General features: G+C 39.1%; 1 protein-coding gene across 1 annotated transcript in view; it reads right to left on the bottom strand.

Moving 5' to 3' along the window:
- The window catches only part of MYOM1 (myomesin 1), a 188,538-nt gene that overhangs the window by 60,690 nt on the left and 104,655 nt on the right, over nt 1-23,193 (bottom strand). Inside the window, 7 exon segments of the mRNA XM_043976239.1 lie at nt 3,121-3,305; nt 6,039-6,165; nt 9,774-9,970; nt 13,178-13,585; nt 15,399-15,520; nt 18,069-18,243; nt 18,580-18,763. Coding sequence (XP_043832174.1) covers nt 3,121-3,305; nt 6,039-6,165; nt 9,774-9,970; nt 13,178-13,585; nt 15,399-15,520; nt 18,069-18,243; nt 18,580-18,763 — 1,398 coding nt within the window.

Here is a 23,193-nt window from a genome sequence, read left to right as displayed (position 1 = left end):
GAGCGTGGGTTTCATTATCTGTAAAATGGAAACAATAATAACACCTGGGGAACCAGGTCTTTGTGAGTATCAAATGAGATCGTGTATATAAGACATTTTACCAATTTTAAAGCACAAAAGAAATGTCTTTTGTTCTTATTTCCCAAGTCACAGAAGGGTTGTGATGGATGAAATCACAGGCCTTTCTCATATTTGCTTATTCCAGTTGCAGTAAGAAGGATTGGAAAGGAGACAGAGAGAAGGAAGGAAAACAATTAGGAGAACATGACAGGCATGATGTATTGAGAGACTGGACTAGGGTGACAGTAAAAATGGAAAGAAAGGAATAGATGCAGAGTATATATTGAATAAAGAACTCATAAAGTTTAGTGCCTAGCTAGATGTAGAAGAGGGAAAGTGTCAAGGATGACTGAAATCTGGAGGTGGGGTGACAAAGGGCTTTTTTGTTTTGTTTTGTTTTTTTGTGGGGCAATGAGGGTTAAGTGACTTGCCCAGGGTCACACAGCTAGTAAGTGTCAAGTGTCTGAGGTCGGATTTGAACTCAGTTCCTCCTGAATCCAGGGCCGGTGCTTTATCTACTGCACCACCTAGCTGCCCCTTGCATTCACTTTTTTTCTTTAAAAATGACTGATTTAGAACTTAATTCTAGCGAGGTGTTAATGTCCAGCAGTGATTTGTGGTTCCTAAAGATAAAGAAGGGGCTGTTAGGTAGTACAGTAGATAGAGTGCCAGGTTTGAAGTAGGATTTGAACTCACGTCCACCTGACTTCATGACTGGTGTCTCCTAACTGTCCTGTGGCCTGGGTATCTTTAAGAGAGATTTCCCACACTGGTTGGTTTCTGAATGAGGAAGTAGAAAAAGAGGAAAACTTTATCCTGATTCAATAATTAGTTATTAAATAGAAGAGAAAAATATTCATTTCTCACAACTTGCATTTTGGGAGCATTTTATAAACCAGTAAAATGCCAATTTAATTCTCTATTTAGAAGTAATGCCAACAGACTGTAGATTTACTTTACATAAAGTATAACAAAACAGAAAGGACTCGAAACATTTCCTTGTTTGAGAAAAACAGGCTCACAGTCACCTGACACATCTTTACTGGATACCTGAGTAATTTGTGGGTGATGCCCCTCTTGGAGTCAGATTTTTGCGACATGATCCATGAAGTATATATACAAATAAATATATACAGCCTTGCATTTAGTCATGGAATACAGACACACCCTTTTATGTTGAAAATAAATAGAATGTCAATAACTACTCAGTTCAACAGTTCTATAAATATAGTCGATTTTCTTCTTTCGAATATTTCCCCTCATTGTGAATGGATCCAACCATTCTGGAGAGCAGTTTGGAATGATGCCCAAAGGGCTATGGAACTGTGCATACTTTGATTCAGCAATACCACTGCTAGGTTTATAACCCAAAGACATCCCCAGAAGGAGAAAAAGATCTATTTGTACAAAAATATTTCTAGCAGCTCTTTTTGTGGTGGCTAAGAATTGGAAATCAAAGGAATGCCCATCAATTGGGGAATGGCTAAACAAACTGTGGTATATGATTGTGATGGAATTTTATTGTGTTATAAGAAATGACAAGCAGGATGATTTCAGAAAGGCCTGGAAAGATTTGTACGAACTGATGTGTAGTGAAGTGAGCAGAACTAAGAGAACATTGTGCACAAAGACAGCAATATTGTTTGATGAAGAACTGTGAATGACAACTATTCTCAGCAATACAATGATCCAAGACAATCCCAAAGGACTAATGATAAAGCATATTATCTACCTCCAAAGAAATAACTGATATTGATTGAACATAGCCTGCAGCATGTATTTTTCACTTTCTTTTATTTTTTCTTTTATTCAAGTTTTCTTGTACAAAATGACTAATATGGTAATGTTTTACATAATCGTACATGTATAACCTATATCAGATTGCTTACTGCCTCAGGGAGGGCAGAAAGGAGGAAGGGAAGGAGGGATAGAATTTGGAACTCAAAACTTTAAATAAAAATGTTTACTATTATTTTAAAAAATGAGTATTTCTCCTCCATAATTGTTTATAAGGCATTGACTTTTTTTGTCGTAAGAAACTTTTCTCCAGTAGGCAGCAGTTTTTTTTTTTGTTTTTTTTTTTTTAGTGAGGCAATTGGGGTTAAGTGATTTGCCCAGGGTCACACAGCTAGTAAGTGTTAAGTGTCTGAGGCTGGATTTGAACTCAGGTACTCCTGACTCCAGGGCAGGTGCTCTATCCACTGCGCCACCTAGCTGCCCAGGCAGCAGTTTTTAATAACAGTATTTTTTAACCTTTGGTTGCTTGGTAAGGGCATTTGAGAAGCTTAAATGATTCTTGGTTAAATTATTTTTGTTAAAAAATAAATGGTAGGGCAGCTAGGTGGCGCAGTGGATAGAGCACCAGCCCTGGAGTCAGGAGGACCTGAGTTCAAATCCAGCCTCAGACACTTAACACTTACTAGCTGTGTGACCCTGGGCAAGTCACTTAACCCCAATTGCCTCACTAAAAAAAAAAAAAAAGGCAGAGTTAACTGGTAGTCAGAATCCCTTAACTATTGTTTTTTTAAAAAAATTTAATCCCTTTACTATTCTTAACCAATACCCTTTTATTTTTAAACCAATACTCTTGAAGAGATTTCTGCTGCTCATAGTTCTAGCAGTAGATTCAGGGAAACAATTATTCTCTGATAAAGCATTGGCTAGAGTTCAATATTATCAGAGCATTATCATCACTTTTTGCTGATTTTTCTTATTTGTCCCCATAAATACTTACTCGTCCTTTGTTCCACTCTTCAAGGCCTTGAAAAGAGGTAAATAGATGGCCTTCAAGGCCAGGCAGAAGAGTTAGCTTGGATTTGACATACCAGGCAACAGGGCACATTCACAAATTCCACCCCCCAATGGTGATGTCACAATATTCCCATTTTGGGGAAAAGTTGTGTGATGAAACTTGAAAAATCCTTTGTGAGAACCTTTATTAATATAAAAGGTTTCTTTGCATTTCCCTATCCTTTGAAATGAAATTATACTTCATTTAAAATTAATATATCATAACTTTTTAACGTTTTTAGATACTCTAAAATGTGGTAATACTTATACCTTCAAGTATGTGTTCATTATTGGTTTCTCATTGATCCCTCGCCAGTGATCATCTTTAGCCTTCGTCTCCTTGATGTCAACAAAGAAACCAGTTACAGGAGTGCGACCAGAATGGACTGGGTGCTTCCACTGGAGAACCAGGGAGGTTTTCCTGACTTCACTATACTTTAGACCTTGTGGTGGTCCTAGAGAAACAAAGAAATAAATGGTATGAGTACAGAGTATAAAGATTAAATATGTACACAATCTTAAAACTATGTATTTAAGGGGGCAGCTAGGTGGCACAGTGGATAAAGCACTGACCCTGGATTCAGGAGGACCTGAGTTCAAATCTGACCTCAGACACTTGGCACTTACTAGCTGTGTGATCTTGGGCAAGTCACTTAACCTTCACTGCCCCCCCCCACAAAAATAAAAACAAAAATACAAAACAAAAAAACCCAACCCTATGTGTTTAAAGCCATAGGATGTACAAAGGAAAATTCATATTTCTAAGTGTATCATGATCATTTTAATGTCTCTTCCTGACAACAGCTCTGATGTGAATTTTTAAGCCCCCATTACTGAGACCATGAAACTAAGGCACCAGGAAATTGTGTCTTGCTCAAGTAGACATGGTAGACCCTACACAAAGTCTTCTCTCTGGACTAATTTTTGGTTCCTTGGCCAATCTATCCCTTGCCAAACAAACCTAATTTGGTTATACTGGCTTATCATATCTTAAATGCAAACTGAAACTTTCCCCCAATTAAAAATAATAATAAGAAAACAACTCCATTGATTGGCACATGAAGTATAATAGTTTAAAATGGGAAATGTGATTTTATAAGTATCTGCATATTTACACAAAGGCAAAAATATGCCAGAAAAAATGGCCCTCAAGTTCTGTCCTAGTAAGTATAATGCCTTCAAAAAGCCACAGTAAAGCATCATCATCAGAAGAACATCACCAACTGAATGGACATTTTTTTAGAGGCAATGAGGGTTAAGTGACTTGCCCAGGGTCACACAGCTAGTAAGTGTCAAGTGTCTGAGGCCGGATTTGAACTCAGGTCCTCCTGAATCCAGGACCAGTGCTTTATCCACTGCGCCACCTAGCTGCCCCCTTCTGGCTACATTCTGAATGGGGAATGAAAGGATCTGGATTCAAATCCTAGTTCTGCCACTTCCTCTTTGTGGAACCTTGGACAAGTCGTCTGACTTCTCTGGGCTTCAGTTTCTTCAAGTATAAAATAAGAGTGCTATGCTAGAATGCTAGTTAAACTTTTGATATACCTTCCAACTCTAAATCTATGATCCTTTGAGTCAGGGAAATAGGTGTGAATCCTGGCTCTGATACTCACTAATTCTAGGACCCTAAGCAAATCACTTAATTAAATTTCATTCAACTTAATAAACATTTATTAATTGCTTACTATGTGCCAACTTTCCTCACCAGTCAATAATGACAATCTAATTCAATTTTTTGTTTTAAGAAAAGTACTCTCTAAACCTTAAATCTCTGTTTTTACTATCATTTTGACATTATTAGCAAATTATTTCTGTTGCATCAATCAGATCAACCACCAATGACGTGTATTAGCTTTGAAGAGAATAGCAAACAAGTCAACCATGCTGTGTCATGGTGTTTCTCAATTGTATAACAGCTCATGTTGCCAGAGCTCTTAATGGCTTATAAAGCACATTTCTAACAACCACCTAGTAAGGAAGATAGTGCCAGTATTATCATTCTGGTGTTTTCAAATGAAGAAACAGAGAGTCAGAGAAGTGACATAATTGGCCCTAAGTCACATGGTTAATCAATGTCAAGAGCCTGGACTCAGATTCATGACTTCTGACTCAAAGTCCAGTGGGATGTCCACACTAAGCTGCCTCCAGCATTTCTCTGCTTTTAACAATTACTAACATGAATCATCCTTGTGCACACATGCACACCCCACCTCTTTCCTGAAGCTATTGACTCTGCCCCCTATCTTTGTCATCATTGAAGAAACAGGAAGTTGAAGTGGCAATGTGGTATTGGAGAAAACACCAGCCATGGACTCAGAAGACCAGGGTTCTAGACTAGTTTCTATATCCAAGTAACTCTGCACCTTTGGGCAAGTCATCTGTCTTTTGAGTTTCTTTTTTTCTTTTTTTTTTTGGTGAGGCAATTGGGGTTAAGTGACTTGCCCAGGGTCACACAGCTAGTAAGTATCAAGTGTCTGAGGCTGGATTTGAACTCAGGTCTTCCTGAATTCAGGGCCAGTACTCTATCCACTGCACCACCTAGCTGCCCCTTTTAAATTTCTTAATCTGTAAAATGAGAAGTGGCACTGGATGATCTCTGAGGTGCTTTCCAGAAAAGAGAATCTATCTGTTCTCCATGACTTGTCTGTCATGCTGAACCAAGCCAAGAATGGATAGGAGGGAGCAGGAGAATTTTCCTTCTCTTCTGTGTTACAGTATTTGCCCTACTGCCTCCTTAGCCTACTCTCTCTATTCCTTTTTCCATATAAGAGTTCTCGGGTTTTCCTGATCCACCCCATTCTTTAGCTCTCTTCAGGGACCTGAAGAACTTGGTGACAGACTCACTGTTATATAATTAGCAAACAAATTCCTAAGTTCAAGGTCATCTCGATGCACAACAGGAGTACCTCCCACTGAAAGTAATACCAGGAGGCAGCTTTAGAACTATCAACCGAGATAAAGAAAGGGCAGCGAAAGGTGAGCTTGTTTTTTTGCTTCCTGAGTGTTTACCGATGGAAGTTGACTTGCTCTTGAGTTTCTTTTGTACCCTTTTATTTACTCTGTTTAAATTAATGATGAAACATCAGGCCAGACCACAAATGCACTCCTGGCTACCAGATTAAATGCATTTTTAGAGGACCCTAATCACATAAAGAATCTTAAACCTTTTTTGTTTGTTTGTTTTTTACCTGGAACAGCAATGGTCCATTCCTCACATTTAAAGGATGCACTAGCTTCAGAGGGAGTCCCCACCCCAGCAATGTTCACGGCAGCCACTTGGAACTGATAGACCATATTTTCTTTTAAGTTGCTTATCTACAAGAATAAGAAAATAATAGACCTCAAGTTTTTGTGGCTTCAAACTTTCATTTGTTTATTGTGATAATAAACGATGTAATCCTAGGCAAATCACTTAATTTCTCTGAGCCTCAGTTCCCTTAACTATAAAATGGCATCAATAGTATCTATTTTACAGGGAAGCTAGATGGCACAGTGGATAGAGCACTGGCCCTGGAGTCAGGAGTACCTGAGTTCAAATCCAGCCTCAGACACCTGACACTTACTAGCTGTGTGACCCTGGGCAAGTCACTTAACCCCAATTGCCTCACCAAAAAAAATAGTACCTACTTTACAAGGTCCAAATGAGATAATATGGGTAAAGCTCTTTGCCACCTTTTAAAGGCTACGTAAATATGAGTTTGATGATGATGATGTCAGGCTGCTTCTTATGTAAGAGCTAACATTTTCACAGCACCCATCGTGTGACAGGCACTGTGCTAAGCACTTTACAAATATCTCATTTGTTTCTCATAATCACTCTATAAGGTAAGTGCTATTATTTTCATTTTACAGTTGAGAAAACCAAGGCAGACAGAATTAAGTGACTTGCCCAGGGCCACACAGGTAGTGTCTGAAGTTGGGTTTGAACTCAGGTCTTCCTGACTCCAGCCCAGCATTCTATCCCCTGAGCCACCTAGGGGACTCAAAAATGGAAAGAATACTAAATTCAGACACACAAAACCCAGACCAGAGTCTCTAAGGTTGTTGAGAACATGAGATTATGTTTGAGAAGGCACTTTAGAAAGAAAAGTATGGATAAATATATTAGTTATCAGAAAAGCCATGTAACATTAGGCAGTTTGGACATCACATAAATGCTTAATAAATGGTCCACACTGAAATAATTTTAATGATATTGAAGGAAATGCCTAAGTTAAAAAGGGCCAGCTGCTTATGACATGCTTAGAAGCACTGAATGCACGTCTGTGATTTTAGTCCTCATCAGATTCAAATGCCCTGGAAAGCAAGTGTTTCTCTTGTGCAGGCAGTAAGTCTTATCTCTTGCTAGTAAGCAGGGAATAAGGGATACTTTAAATTATATACAAAGGACCTAATTTCTCTCATCTGTAAAATGAGGGGGCTAGGACTCAGTCATCTTCAAGGCACCCTATGATGCTAATTCTACAATGCTATGATTCCTACCCCACTGAGCCACCCAAAGAGCCCAAAACAAACATTCCCAGTTCATTGGGTCAGAGGATCATAGATTTAGAGCTGAAGAGACATTCGTCTTCTGAGTTCAATCCCTTTATTTTACAGATGAGGGAACTGAGGCTCAGAGAATGCAAGGTCACACAAGTAGTATCAGAGCCAGTATTCAAACTCAAGACCTCTGACTCTAAATGCTGTCCTCATTTGAACAATAATTAATGTAAGAAACATGACACTGGTCACTCATGAGGGCTGGACTGTAAATATACATGGGAAAATATGAAGACATAGAACTGATGAAATTCTGTGTCCTGGTATGTCCTGGTAGGACTAAACAACTTCAGCAGATTGCAGCCTTTATTCTGCAGGCCTCAAAACACAGATGGGTGTGGGGCAGCTAGGTGGCACAGTGGATAGAGCACCGGCCCTGGAGTCAGGAGGACCTGAGTTCAAATCCGGTCTCAGACACTTAACACTTACTAGCTGTGTGACCTTAGGCAAGTCACTTAACCCCAATTGCCTCACCAAAAAAAAAAACACCCCAACAACACACACATATGGGTGGAAGGGAGGAGGGGAATCACAAATGAAGGAAGTAAATCACTTACTTGAGATGAGATATAGTCACTCGGGCTGCTAATATGTGATGCTAGAACCAGATTGCAAAAATATATTCTAAATATCTGAATGAAATATTCTCTCTCAGAAGAAAGCAATGGTCTTTCCTCCTTTATCTCTTTTAGAGATAAAGTGACTTGGTATGACATTATTCCATCTATCCATTTCCCTGGACACACAATTCACCAAGAGCTGATGACTCAAGAAGGAAGAGATAGCTAAGTAGTTCCAGACAGTGCCTTAGTTTCCATAGTCAGCAACCTTGCCCTCTGGGGAAGGGTGCAGCCATGCTCAGCTAAAAGTAGGGGTACTGGGTTGATTGGTTTGGTTTACCTGTTTTTATTTCTTAGTGAGAGAGTTGAATGGGGAAGGGGGAGAAATCAGGAAATGACTGTGGCATAAGAAACCAATGAAACTTTTTTTTTTCCAGGGCAATGGGGGTTAAGTGACTTGCCCAGGGTCACACAGCTAGTAAGTGTCAAGTGTCTGAGGCTGGATTTGAACTCAAATCCTCCCCAATCCAGGGCCGGTGCTTTATCCACTGTGCCACCTAGCCACCCCTCGAAACCAATGAAACTTTAAAAAATAAATAAAATTAGAGTAAGAAGACTCCTTTGATGGCAGGGACATACATCTTAGTATTTTACGAATCACAGAATTTCAGCTGAGATTGGAAGGGACCTCAGCAACAAACTAGCCCAGAGCCCAGTCCACGGCCCAAAATCTTTATTTGTTTGTTTGTTTGTTTTGAGGGTCAGTGAGGGTTAAGTGACTTGCCCAGGGTCACACAGCTAGTAAGCGTCAAGTGTCTGAGGCCGGATTTGAACTCAGGTACTCCTGAATCCAGGGCTGGTGCTCTATCCACTGCGCCACCTAGCTGCCCCCCAAAATCTTTATTTGTAATACAAAATATAGGTCATTCAGACTGTGATTGAAAACATCCAGAGAGGGGGAAATCACTACTTCCAAAGGTAATTCATTCTACTTTTGTTGGGAAGTTCTACCTTATATCAAGCCTAGATTTGTCTTGCAAATACTTTAAGCAGCTATCATAACCTCTGAGTCTTCTCTTCTCAAGGGCTAAACTTCCCCTGTTTCTTCAACTAATTCTTTTTTTAATAGAATTTTATTTTCAAAAATATATGTAAAAAAAAAACAAATTTTGACATCAATTTTTTAAAATTTTGTGTTCCAACTTCTCTTCTTCCTTCCCTTCCCACCCCCCCTACCCACAAGAACTCAAGCAATTCAAAATAAGTTATACATGAGTAGTCATGGAAAACATTCCCACATTGAAAATACCTACTTTATAACTAATTCTTATATGGCATGGACTTGAGCCTTCTCCATTCTGGTTTCCCTGTGGATGCTCTCCACTTTTCTCCCAGAGAAGAGAATCTCTCAGGGAGAGGAAGAGAAAAAGATCTTTTCTTCTCTCTACCCAAGAAAATTGATATTTTGTACCCTTAGGGAACCAGGAGAGTACCATGTGAGCAGGGATTCCCAGCAGTATTTTGAGAATCAGGAAGCAGATATTATTTTGTACCTTATGTATGCAATTCACAATTGGTCTTCCCATTAATTTAGCCTTTTATGTATAAGTGTATAAGAGAAAGTTAGAAAACAAAAGTAATCCCTGAATTTCCAAACCACTTCTATTAAATTTGGTACGTTCCACACCATTCCTTCCAATCCTACTACAATACAAACCCTGGGCAATAATCCAAGGTTAGGAAATGCATTGAATCATTAGAATGTTAGGTAACTCTTATGACTAAACTCCAGGTAAGATAATGTGAGATTGTACTTCTTACCTTGTATGCCTGGTCACTGACAGCCTTAATGTTGGCCTCCTTCCATTTCCCAGGTACTCCACCAATAACCTCACGATAGTTCACATAATAGCCAGTAATTTCAGCTCCACCACTCTTTTCCGGTTGCTTCCATCCAAGAACCATTGAGTCACGGAAACTCTCAAGACAAGTGATGTCATAGGGTGGAGATGGAGCAGCTGTTGCAAGATGAATACCATATAAGTGGACAGAAATCAGTTTATTACTCTATGGATACTGTATTTATTTAATTGGTGCCATTCATAAAGACAATCAGACTCAATATGAAATGTAAAATGTGATTGATAAAAAACCATTTTTGTTTAGTTTAGTTTCCAGAAATCAAGCAGACGCAATAGAAAATATGTGGTATAATCAGTTCTCAAAAGAGAAAGTCACTATTTTTTCCATTCCCTGGACAGTGAAAAGAGGCTAGAAAATCTAGGGGCAAAATGATGAAGCATTCTGAGAAATGACTCAATTCTCCACCCACAGGCTCATCATGTTTTGTCTGTTTTCATTTTTGTTAGCAGTCAAACAAGAATAGGAGATGGACACCACCTTTTACCTGTAGTACCTTGTTTTGGTGTTCATGTATTTTCAAATGCATTTTATTTCATTATTCCATCAAACTTACCTTTATGAAAGGTAGACGTCACAGCCATGGTGATCTGTCTGCAAGTAGAGGACAGCTGATACTAGAGCTTAGATAAACACTCATCCTAATGTTTCCCCCTCTTCGTGGGAAGCAACATTTTTTAAACGCATATAATCACTATAGTTTTTCCCTGTGTGTAAATGTTTGTTATTAACCGCAGCTACGTGGTGCAGTGGATAGAGGGGCTGGCCCTGTAGTCAAGAAGACCTGAGTTCAAAAACAGCTTTGTAATACTTACTGTGTGACCCTGAATGAGTCACTTAATCTCTGTGTGCCTCAGTTTCTTCAATTGTAAAATGGGGATAATAATAGCACCTACCTCCCAGAATTGTTGTGAGGATCAGCTGCGTTAATAATTGTAAAGTGCTTTGCAAACCGTAAAATGCTATACAAATACTAGCTATTATAGTCTTTCTATCATGGTGGTGGAATAATTTTCACAGGGTTCCCATGATACTATTCAGCTGCTGAACATGCTTAATGTCAAACCTGAATAAAATTCAGAGGCTATTTTAAGTCTTCCGTGATTTAGAGTGCCCTTCCTCATTAACTTATCAGTAAGTCATTAAAATGTAATTTTAGATGATGGTACTTGAGGAAAAAATCATCTAGATATGAAGGATAATTTTCTCCATATTTAAAAGGATTACAGAAAATGCCTTCCACAGAAGCCTTATTCTGAATTCTAGAAAGCTATAGCAGCAAAGCCCGAGTTTTTTCAGATTCTACAAGATGGGAAAAGTTTTCTGTATACATCTAGCAACAGACAGTGTGTCTATAGTCCAAAGACCAGCCCATCTAAATACATAAAGGAATATTGTCAGTAAGGTAGTGAGATTGAATTTTTTTCTGGCTCCCATAACCCATGAAATTAATAAAAGCACTTAATGACTCTCATTCCCACATGACATACCTCCTTCTACTTTTGCAGTGACAGTGGTATAGTAGCAGAAAATGGGACAGAAGGTCATTAGCACCTCATGTTTCATCTACCACCTATAAAGATTCATCTAACCATTGGTATGCAACATGTGATCTCTGTACAGTAACCCACAAGGTAACACCCTACTGGAGCAATTGAACCAAATCTGAATAATACATTGGTACCTCCCCAAATATTCAGAGGATAAGAGGGAGACTTCCATTGAGTGGATGATTCCTTTATGGGGGATTTATGGAAAGACAGAAACAAGAACAGCACAGGATGAGATAGTATGGAAGTATTGTGACCTGCATCTGTGGAAAGTGTGTCTCACTGAAGACATCACAAATCCACCAGAGTAGTAGAGTAGAGAAGGTATAGGAGCAGGGCCACTTGGATAAAGCTTTCTGTAGTCTGGACAACTATTGTCCAGCTAAACACCATATATTATTGAAATTTCTGATTTCTCCCAAGTACTATAAATAAATCAGTAGGCTAATAACCAACTATTATAGCACTAAGATTTCAGTTGCTGAAAAGTACAATATCATATAATATTTAAACTTAAATAGGAAAATAGTCCTATTTAGTCCTTCTTTCTTGGTAGCTTTCCAGATTTTCAGCTTACTTTGAGTTTAAGTTTTTTTTTGTTTTTTTTTTTTTTTGCGGGGCAATGGGGGTTAAGTGACTTGCCCAGGGTCACACAGCTAGTAAGTGTCAAGTGTCTGAGGCCGGATTTGAACTCAGGTACTCCTGAATCCAGGGCCGGTGCTTAATCCACTGCACCACCTAGCCGCCCCCTGAGTTTAAGTTTAATGCTGGAAAACATCATATCATGTCTTTGATGCGACTGACTTTTAGCTGAAGTATAGGGTGAAAATCTGAGCCTCAATCATCAAAAGATAATACCTAGGATGATAGAAAAACTTAATATCACATAATTATTCCTTTGTGAACACTTTATCTTATAAAATTAATAGAAATGTTATATGAGAACTCCATTGTGGGCCATAAATGACTATTAAATCATTCCCATTATGGTCCCATAGAATGTAAGATTCCTGAAGGCAGGGACTATTTTGATTTTGTCTCTTTGTACTCTGGTGCCTAGTAGATAGTAGATTTTTTTTTTGCTTTTTCTGGGGAAATGAGGGTTAAGTGACTTGCCCAGGGTAAGTAAGTGTCAAGTGTCTGAGGCCAGATTTGAACCCAGGTACTCCTGAATCTAGAGCCAGTGCTTTATCTACTGTGCCACTTAGCTCCCCCAAAGCATTTTTCTTTTTTTTGGTGGGGCAATGAGGATTAAGTGACTTGCCAAGGGTCACACAGCTAGTAAGTGTCAAGTGTCTGAGGCCAGATTTGAACTCAGGTACTCCTGAATTCAGGGCCTGTGTTCTATCCACTGTGCTACCTAGCTGCCCCCCCCCCATAGTAGATTTTTAATAATGCTTACTGAGTGAATGACTCCTAATCCAAATAAAGTTACCAAATGTTTCAAAACCACTAAATGTTGGAAAAGGAATTTATGTTGACCTCATTACCCAAATGATATTGAGTGTTCTACTGTTAATAAATATAATGTATAATGTACAGGTGAAAGAAATGTGTGAAATGGTTTTTACAGCCCATGCATAAAAGTGCTCTATATGGAGATCAAAAGATGGATAACCATCAGCTTGGGAGAAAAAACTAAACATGGATGAAAGTGACAAATGATTATGGCTTGAACAGTGAGATGAATACACTGATGGAGAGACCACTGACGGATGGAGACTGGTGGAACAGCTTGACTTTAGAGGTTCTCACCTACAGCCTTCTTCTTTTCCCCTTTTTCCAAAGTTGCAGGGGCTGCAGGGTCAGACTTACTTTTCCCCTGATCAGCTGCTTTCTGAGGTTCTGCTGATGGCGTAAGATCCTCCTGAACTGTTTCACTTACTTCTTTGACTTCTGGTTTCCCCTTAGCAGCTGCCTTCTTCGATGCTGGAGCAGGTGCCTGCTTATCCTGAACTTTTTCACTTACTTTACTGACTTCTGTTTTGTCCAGTCTATCAGAGCTACTGGGTGGTGTGTATTGGTTAAATTTATCACCACTATCAAGCAAAGCAGCTTTCTTAAAGGTTGGCCGGGAGGCTTCATGCATGCCTCCCTTGTAGTCAGTTAGTCCACCAGCTTTATCATTCAGTTCAGGCCACACACCTTGAGACACTCCTCCCCCTAAAGTGCCAGAAAACAACAGAAAACACTTTGAACCAGAAAAGGTTATGGATCTGCCATTATTTAACAAACTGAAAAAGAAGAACATCAACAACAGCAAGAGACAGAACAGGAGTAATCTCACTGTTACAGAAATCAGAATACATTTGGATTGGCAAGAGATATGAATGCCATATGTCTCACACACTTTACACCAAGGAATATTCTAACATCTCTATTAATCAAGCAAATGAAGAAATACAGAGAGAACCACAGACAGAACATGAACAATTTTGATTTTACAAAAACCAAAGTGCTTTTTAAAATATGCAAAACATGTCTCATACATTACACAGAAGAAAACACTTAATTTTCTCCATTATTCAACAGGATGATGAAATGAACATCAAGAGCATAATAGACAGAACACAAGCAGCCCTGTTTTATGGATGTTAGAATTCACATATATCAACAAAGAAGAGCACTTGGATGTACCTCCCAACCTTAATGGGTTGTAAAGAGTGTAGTCTTGGGAGCTCATGGAAGGTGACTGATTTTATTTGTTTATTTTTTTATTTTTTTTGCTGGGCAATGGGGGTTAAGTGACTTGCCCAGGGTCACACAGCTAGTAAGTCAAGTGTCTGAGGCCGGATTTGAACTCAGGTACTCCTGAATCCAAGGCCGGTGCTTTATCCACTGCGCCACCTAGCCGCCCCTATACTTTTTTTTTTTTTTGGCATGGCAATAGGGGTTAAGTGACTTGCCCAGGGTCACACAGCTAGTAAGTGTCAAGTGTCTGAGGTCGGAGTTGAACTCAGGTACTCTTGAACCCAAAGCCAGTGCTTTATCCACTGCACCACCTAGCTGCCCCTTAAGGTGACTGATTTTAAACAGGGGATAGGGAATGAACCTGTGAATTCATTGATATAGGGAACTCCTAGAAGAGGAACCTCTCTCTGTCAATATGGCTGACACTTTCTCTGCAACTTCAAGTCTTAGGGATTTGTCTATAGCATTGAGACATTCAATGAATTGCCCAGGCTCACACAGCAAGTGTTTTACAAACCTTTAAATACTGGGCATTATTATTATTATTAACATACTAAGTAATATTAACATCTACATAAATATTTTGGTATAGCACCACAATACCCATTTTATCTTCCTTTTACCTTTGTAAAAAATATAAATATAAGATTGGAGGTACATCTCAGATAGGATTAGAATGAAGAAAGCATACTATGAGTGTTAGTGAACATGTATTTTAGTTGCTTTAGATTAAAAATACAGGTGGAGATGAAACAGGAATGAGCCAGCAGCTTTATATGACATGCATGGAGTTTTGGAAGAGTTAGTTAACAGAATGTAAGATCAGTAGCATGGAACAGGATGTATGATGATAGTAGCAGGATCAGGGATGGAAACAAACCAGGATCTTGTGATGATGAAGTGCTTTTTTTTTAGGCAGCAGGATGATGTGTATTATGGATATACCATGTCATGGAGTCTGACCGGCTCTCCACAGTTCCCAGGATGAGAATGAAGTTAGAATGGAGTTTCACACAAGGATTCATGAGAAACATCTGGGGGAAGCTTGGATTTGTCAGGATGAAAAGGCTACAGGTATACAGAAACTGGATAAGTGATGGAATGACTGCATAATGATAGCTATGAAATGTTAGATGTCACCTAGAGCAAAGGATCCTCTGAGGATGGAACCATTAGGCTATATAAGAAGTTTAAAACATTTCTGGAAGGGAAAAAAACCGCTTTATTCATTAGAAAGACTGAAATTGATTTTTCCTACTGATTTAAACAAGAATAGAAGACCTACCAATAGCAGCTTTGACTTCAATTGCTTCTGAATCCTGTGAATATTCACTGAGTCCAGCTGCATTCACAGCTCTGACTCGGAAAATATAATTCTGACCATTAAGAAGTCCATGGCAGGTAAACCTAAAAGAAGAAGCAAAAAAAAAAAAAAAAGAAAAAAGAAAGAAAAAAAAAGAGATTTTTTCCCCCCCTTTTCCCCTAAGAAAACTGATGGAGAAAAAGCTGAATTATATGTGTTTCTAATCTAGTTTAATACTTTTGATCTTGGGGAAAGTGGTCTTTTTAAAAAATCTAAACCCAAGGAGCAGCTAGGTGGTGCAGTGGATAGAGCACTGGCCCTGGAGTCAGGAGGACCTGAGTTCAAATATGACCTCAGACATTTTGAAACTTACTAGATCCTGGGCAAATCACTTAAACCCAATTGCCTCACACAAAACAAAATTTATTGTTTAAAAATCTAAACCCAAACTAGGTTATGTTTGGATTTGAGATAAGGAGAAAATGAAGGCACTAGGTGGCATAGTGAATAGAGCACTGGGCCCAGAGTCAAGAACCTGAGTTCAAAATCTGCCCTCAGACAGCTATGTGATCCCGGGCAAATCACTTAATCTCACTTTCCCCATTTGTAAAATGGTCATAACAATAGCCCCTAAACTGGGGGGTTTTGTAAGGACCACAACAGTGCCTGGCATATAGTATGTATTATCTAAATGTTAGTTATTATTATTGTTTTCCTAATTCATTCAAAACCAGGGAAACCAACAGAAGATATCAGCTGTTTGTTCATAACAGTGAGGTTCAGTATCTGTTGTCTCCAGGCATCTCATGTGAAGTCCAATAACCAGGGAAGTTATACTAAGGCTTGAAAATATGATTTTAGAAAATGAATTCCAAAATGCCAAGTTCTATTTTAAAGGGACATTTCTGGGGGCAGCTAGGTGGCTCAGTGGATAAAGCACCAGCCCTGGATTCAGGAGGACCTGAGTTCAAATCTGACCTCAGACACTTGACACTTAGCTATGTGACCCTGGGTGAGTCACTTAACCTTCATTGCCCTGCAAAAAAAATAAATAAAATAAAATAAAATAAAATAAAGGGGCATTTCTTGTGCTGACATTGTTTCAACTAAGGTAGAATAACTAGGGAAGCTCCACCAAGAACTGAAAATAAGATGACAAAAAATGGATTTCAGAATTGTAACTTTGACTTCACACTGATATCTTTCTGTGACATTTAGATAAAGGAGTCAGTAATGAGTGACAAAGTCCTGGGGCAGCTTTACCCTTATCACATTTCCACTCCATTAAGCTAGAAATAGTTATTCTATGAATCACTATAACAATCTATCCCATCAGTAAGAGCTGTCAAAGCAGAGGAAATAACAGCTGTCTGCTAATGATCATTACCATTAAGAATATTAGGGTTGTAAAATATTTATTACAAGAAACTATAACCTAGTTCTTGAGAGACCAATGTGTTGATCTCACCAGGAATAGAATGCACCCAAAAAGGCACTCCCTGGGGTGGTTGTTTCAACATCGATGCAGCAAAGTTTGGGAGAATGAAAAAAAATATGATGAGGAAATAGTGCCTTTAATCCAGGCTAAAGTGAATTCACTGCAAAAGCGTTAGTTAACACTCTGTCTTCTGGCCCAATTTATTTTTATTCTCTAGTGACTAGAGGTCTAAAAAAGAACTAACCTATCACTGATGGCACCCTCATTATTCAAAGCTGGCCCAAGGCAGAAGTAGACCCTTTGAGAGAGTGAAAGATTTCTCAAGCCTACCTCAATTTGGTAATGAACCTTCAATTCTGAGGGTGTTCTCTAGGAAATTGAAAGCACCATCCATTGGTAAAAATATGTGTAATAATAATAGCTGACCTTAGTCCATAATAAACATTTTCTTATATAACTGTCAGAATAGTACTGTAAGCAGGTACCTCAGTACATATATAGTAGGTACCTATTATCATCCTCATTCTATATATGGGTAAACTGAGGCTCAGAGTGGTCAAATGACTTGCTCTGAGTCATACAGCTAGACAGTATCAGAGATAGGATTTGAACAGGCTCTCTTTTGACTACAAATTTGTTCTCTTTCCACTACATCAATGCATCTGTAAGATGCAATAAAAAATTTACATAGCACAGAAACTAACAAAAAGCCAAGTTATGCCATCCCTGCAGATATTATCCCACTGGTTTAATTATGCTGGTGTTTAGAATCTTAAAAATATTAATACTTTCCTCTTCTGTTCAAATTGTATGTTATATATAATCCCGCATAATTTGTGTTATTTGGCACCAAGTGTGTCTTTATGTTCCAGAGACATATATTGGATATTATATAAAGAAATAGAATTTAAAAGGCAGATGAGAGAGAGAGAGAGAGAGAGAAGAATCAGAAAGATAATTTTGATTGAGTTGTCAGGCACTTGATATTGCAGGTTAAAAAAGAAAAAGCATTGTTTATAACATTTCAAGGATCCGTAGTCCATTTGTAAATAATTCATGATGTTTTAAAATATCTTTTCTATTTCCCTTTAGATTTTCATTAATACCTAATCAGTTTAACTGTTTTATGTATCTGTTCTATTCTCGCTTGGAGGCAGAACTTTACTGCATGATCACTAGCACCTTCTAGAAGACCACACTCTTACTTCCATTACCGTGAGCCTTTCACAGGGTTGTTGTTGCATGGTTCCCACTGACCAGATCCAACAACACTTGACTCAATGTAGTACCCAACCAATTCTTTAGCATCTTTTGATTCCTCCCAAGTAACAACCACTGAAGTGTCTGTATTCCTGCTTGGAATGATTCGGCCAGGGGCTTTGGGGATATCTGAGAAGAAGGAAAAATAGATTATTAGTTGTTTGAAATTAAGTATGCATTTCTGAAACCAAAACAATGAAATACTTGTCTGGTGTAGCTATAGGCATCATTTTGGATTCCATTCCATGAGAAATGGAACCACCTCTGATGAGTTAGAAACATCTTGAATGTTCTTGAAATCAATGATCTGAACTCAAAATTTTACAAAATGAATGTTAAAAAATTTTATATGTAATTTGGAAATATTTAGTGAAATAAATTTAAAAAATATATTTTAAAAATAAAAAAAGAAATCAAATGATCTTTCAAAGTTGTCATAAAATGCATGCTTGGCTATGTACTTACCGAGTTTGTCCCCAACCACAGTAACATCAGTTGCCTCTGAGGGCTCACCGACTCCTGCTGAGTTAGAGCATCGAACCCGGAAGCGGTAGGATTTCCCTTCAGCCAAATCAAACAGGGCAAAACGGGGAGATTTTACAGGGATCTCTGTGTTCACTCTCTGCCAGTTCTCTGTATCGGCCACACACTGTATTCAGAGGAACAAAAATCTCTCAGAAAAGGGAAGAACTCAATTTGAGGGCCAGGTTGGTCGTGCCACATGGCTTTACCATGTGTTAGGGCTCAGGTAAAATTGGAACTGGGATCTGGAAGAAGTGTATTAGAGTATTAGAAGTGTATAAGAGTATTAGATTTGGAGTCAGGAAGACCTGAGTCAGAATCCTGCTGCAGACAGTAACTGTGTTAACCCCAAGAGGGCGTTTCCCCTCTCTGGGCCTCATTTTTGTCACACCTGTAAAATGAAAGGTTAGATCTAATGATGTCTTACATTCCTGTTAGCTCTAAATTTGTGATCCTATGATCCTCTGAAGTGTCAGAGAGAGAGAGGGGGGGGGGGGAGAGAGAGGGAGAGAGGGAGAGAGGGAGAGAGAGAGAGAGAGAGAGAGAGAGAGAGAGAGAGAGAGAGAGAGAGGGAGAGCCCAGGGCTGGAGGCAAATATGTCCCCGACAGGCAGTTCTTGACTTTGTTCCAGTAGCAAAGTGCCTGTTAGTAGGTACTTAATAAATGCTTGTTGACTTGACTTGACTGAAAAGATCACTAGAATGCCTCTGGGATTTTATAAGTCACTTCATTACTTTATAATGTCACAATTACTGGTATTCTCTCCATTGTCACAGTTTCTAAGAATCTTTTTTTTTTTTTTTGGTGGGGCAATGGGGGTTAAGTGATTTGCCCAGGGTTACACAGCTAGTAAGTGTCAAGTGTCTGAGGCCGGATTTGAACTCAGGTTCTCCTGAATCCAGGGCCGGTGCTTTATCCACTGTGCCACCTAGCTGCCCAATCCTTTGTCTTTTTAAAATTTATTTATTTATTTTTTTTTTTTTGGTGAGGCAATTGGGGTTAAGTGATTTACCCAGGGTCACACAGCTAGTAAGTGTTAAGTGTCTGAGGCCGGATTTGAACTCAGGTCCTCCTGAATCCAGGGCCGGTGCTCTATCCACTGTGCCACCTAGCTGCCCCAATCCTTTGTCTTTTAATGGGCAGTTTTATAAGTTGCTGTGGCTGGAAAAATTTAGTACCTCAAGGCCAGACTTGTTAAAATGAACCTATTCCTCCATACTTAGCTATGCAATTCTTGGATGACAATCATGAAATCCAATGGGGGGATTACAGCATACTTGAAACCAGAGCAGTAACTAAGAATCCTAATACCTAGGTGCAGCTAGGTGGCTCAGTGGATAGGGCTTTAGGCCTGGAGTCAGGAAGACCTGAAGTCAAAGCCTCTGGCAATTACTAGCTGCGTGACCCTGGGCTACTCACTTAACCCTCTTTGCCTCAGTTTCCTCATCTGTAAAAGAGCTGGAGAAGGAAATGGCAAGCCACTCCAATATCTTTGCCAAGAAAACCTAAAAGGGAGTCATGAAGAGTTGGACATAACTGAAAACAAGAACAACATATTTTGTGAGGACAATATGCAAATATGCTCAAGCTTTGTTTTGTTCCTTAAAGAAGGGTCCATGATCAAAACCATACAGAGAAGTGAAATATGAAAGTTCATCTAGGGGACCCTTCCTCCTTCCACCTGCCTTTTCACCTCCCATTCCTCCTAGTGAGTCAAGTCCACAGAGGGAAAACATGTTGGAGAACCTGGAGAATGCAGTTTCCTTTCCATTAAAAAAAGGTATAATTTAGTGTAAGGCAAAAACAATTGAACCTAAGGTTAGGAGAAATATGGGTTCAAATCCTGTGTCTGAAGCTTATTAGTTGTAGGATCTTGGGCAAGACACATCTCTAGCCTTTAGTTTCTTCATCATTTGTAAAATGGAGGTAATAATAGCACTTAGTTATGAAAGTAATAAAATACTATTGTGCTATAAGAAATAAGGGAAAAGATGATTTCAAAGAGATGTGGAAAAACTTGTGTGAATTGATATAGTGTGAAGTGAGCAGAATCAAAAGGATTGTTTAAATCATGACATCAATATTATAAAAACAATTTTGAAAGATGTAAGAACTCTGATCAGTTAAATAATCAACCATAGTTCCAGAGTACTGATAAAGAATGATATACATCTCATGACAGAGAAATGATGGACTAATATGCAGAATAAATAATCTACTCTTAAACATGACCAATGTGGGAATATGTTTTGTTTAACGATCTTTATGTGTCACAGGAGTTCCTCCCTCCCTCCCTTCCTTCCTCCCTCCCTTTCCTTCCTTCCTTCCTTCCTTCCTTCCTTCCTTCCTTCCTTCCTTCCTTCCTTCCTTCCTTCCTTCCTTCCTTCCTTCCTCCCTCCCTCCCTCCCTTCCTTCCTTCCTTCCTTCCTTCCTCCCTTTCCTTCCTTCCCTCCTTCCTTCCTTCCTTCTTTCTTTCCTTCCTTCCCTCCTTCCTTCCTTCTTTTCTTCCCTCCCTCCTTCCTTCCTTCCTTCTTTCTTTCCTTCTTTCCTTCCTTCCCTCCCTCCCTCCTTCCTTCCTTCTTTCTTTCCTTCTTTCCTTCCTTCCCTCCCTCCCTCCTTCCTTCCTTCCTTCCCTCCTTTCCTTCCTTCCTCCCTCCCTTCCTTCCTTTTTTCTGTCCTTCCCTCCGTCCTTCCTTCCTTCCTTCCTCCCTCCCTTCCTTCCTCCCTCCCTCCCTTTCCTCCCTTCCTTCCTTCCTTCCTTCCTTCCTTCCTTCCTTCCTTCCTTCCTTCCTTCCTTCCTTCCTTCCTTCCTTCCTTCCTTCCTCCTTCCTTCCTTATCAGTGGTTGGAAGGAAGTGGGAGGGGAAAAATGAATGTTTAATAATTAAAAAAATATTTAAGGAAACAACAAATATGAAGGTGATAGAGAAGTGCAGAAAGTCTTATGTAAACTGACACAAAGTGAACAGAATCAGGAAGACAATGTCTATATGTATATGTATATATATTGACTACAGCCTCATACCTTCCCCATAGAGATTAATTTTCATCTACTCTGTATATATCTTATTACTAATAATTATTTACATGTTGTATTTCTTTGTATCACCAGTGCTTAGTATGGTGCCTGGTAAGCAAGTGCCATACTAAGCACTTAATAAATGCTTGTTGACAGACAATATAAATTGAAAGAAAAAGGAAGGAAGGAAGGATGGAAGGATGGAAAAAAAGAAAAAGAAAGAAAGAAAACTCTTTATAAGTGTAACAGTTAAATCTGGCCCTGATGAAGACTTAAGAAAATGCACCTTCTCTCCCTCCCATGCAGAGTTAGGGAACTATGGCTGTGGACCATTAAATATTCTGTCCTGCTCTGTTGATGTTTTAGATGATTTTGCTGGTCTGACTTTTTTCTCTTTTATTCTTTGTATTGAGATTGGCCCTCTGGGAAGGGGAGGAAGGGAAAGACATGGAGATATATTTGAAGGTGATATAAACACAAAAGCCATCAATAATTACAAAAAAAAAGAATAGAAATGATCATCTTCAGGGTTTCTCAGAACTCTCTTCTTACATAAAATTTGAAAGTAATTAACAGGGACTCCGACTGATATCAGTGAAACTATGTGAAGAATTAGAGACAGCTAGGTAGTACGGTGGATAGATTGCTGAAAGACTTGAGTTCAAATCTAGTCATCATACTTAACAAGCTTTGTGGTCCTGAAAAAGTCACTTCACCTGTCTTTCTTCCACTTTCTTCAACTGCAAAATGGAGATAATAATAGCACCTACCTCTTTTGTTGTGAGAATCAACTGATATAATATTTGTTAAGTGCTTAGCACAGCACCTGACACATAGTAGGTGCTTAATAAATGCTTGGTCCCATCCCACCTTCTGCAGCAGTATGAAGGTCTAGCTCTGTCTCTATCCTAGGCTTACCTGTGCCAAATTAAAGAACTTCTAAGAAACTGTGCTACAAGATCTCCGTTTCCTCTAATCAGAAGTTGGAAGATGTATGTGATGGAGTCCTCTCCCCTCCCACCCACCCCACCCCACCCCCGCCACTTTTTTTTTTTTTGGTGGGGCAATGAGGGCTAAGTGACTTGCCCAGGGTCACACAGCTAGTAAGTGCCAAGTGTCTGAAGCCAGATTTGAACTCAGGTCCTCCTTAATCCAGGGCCGGTGCTTTATCCACTGTGCCACCTAGCTTCCCCCTTCTTCCCTTTCTTAATGTAAAAGGAAGATGTACTTGACAAAGAAATGAGTTAATAAAGAGAAGCCTGTGGCCCTAAGGTTTTATCTTCATTAGTATGTGAAAGTGTAAGGCATTGAAGGAGAGCTGAAATAACATTTGCATGTCAATAATGCATAATCATCACCTGATTTACATGTTTCCATACACCCACATAGACTGTTGCTACCCTACTAGAGTTCTCACAGATTTAAATGACTATAATAGACCCCTAAGAGCAGCTAGGTGCAGTGGATAGAGCAAGGGGCTCTGGAGCCAAGAGGACCTTAGTTCAAATTGGACTTCAGACACTTACTACCTATATGACC

The sequence above is a fragment of the Dromiciops gliroides genome, chromosome 1 (assembly GCF_019393635.1).
Source record: "Dromiciops gliroides isolate mDroGli1 chromosome 1, mDroGli1.pri, whole genome shotgun sequence".
NCBI lineage: Eukaryota > Metazoa > Chordata > Mammalia > Microbiotheria > Microbiotheriidae > Dromiciops > Dromiciops gliroides.
This window is presented reverse-complemented; position numbering and strand designations above follow the sequence as displayed.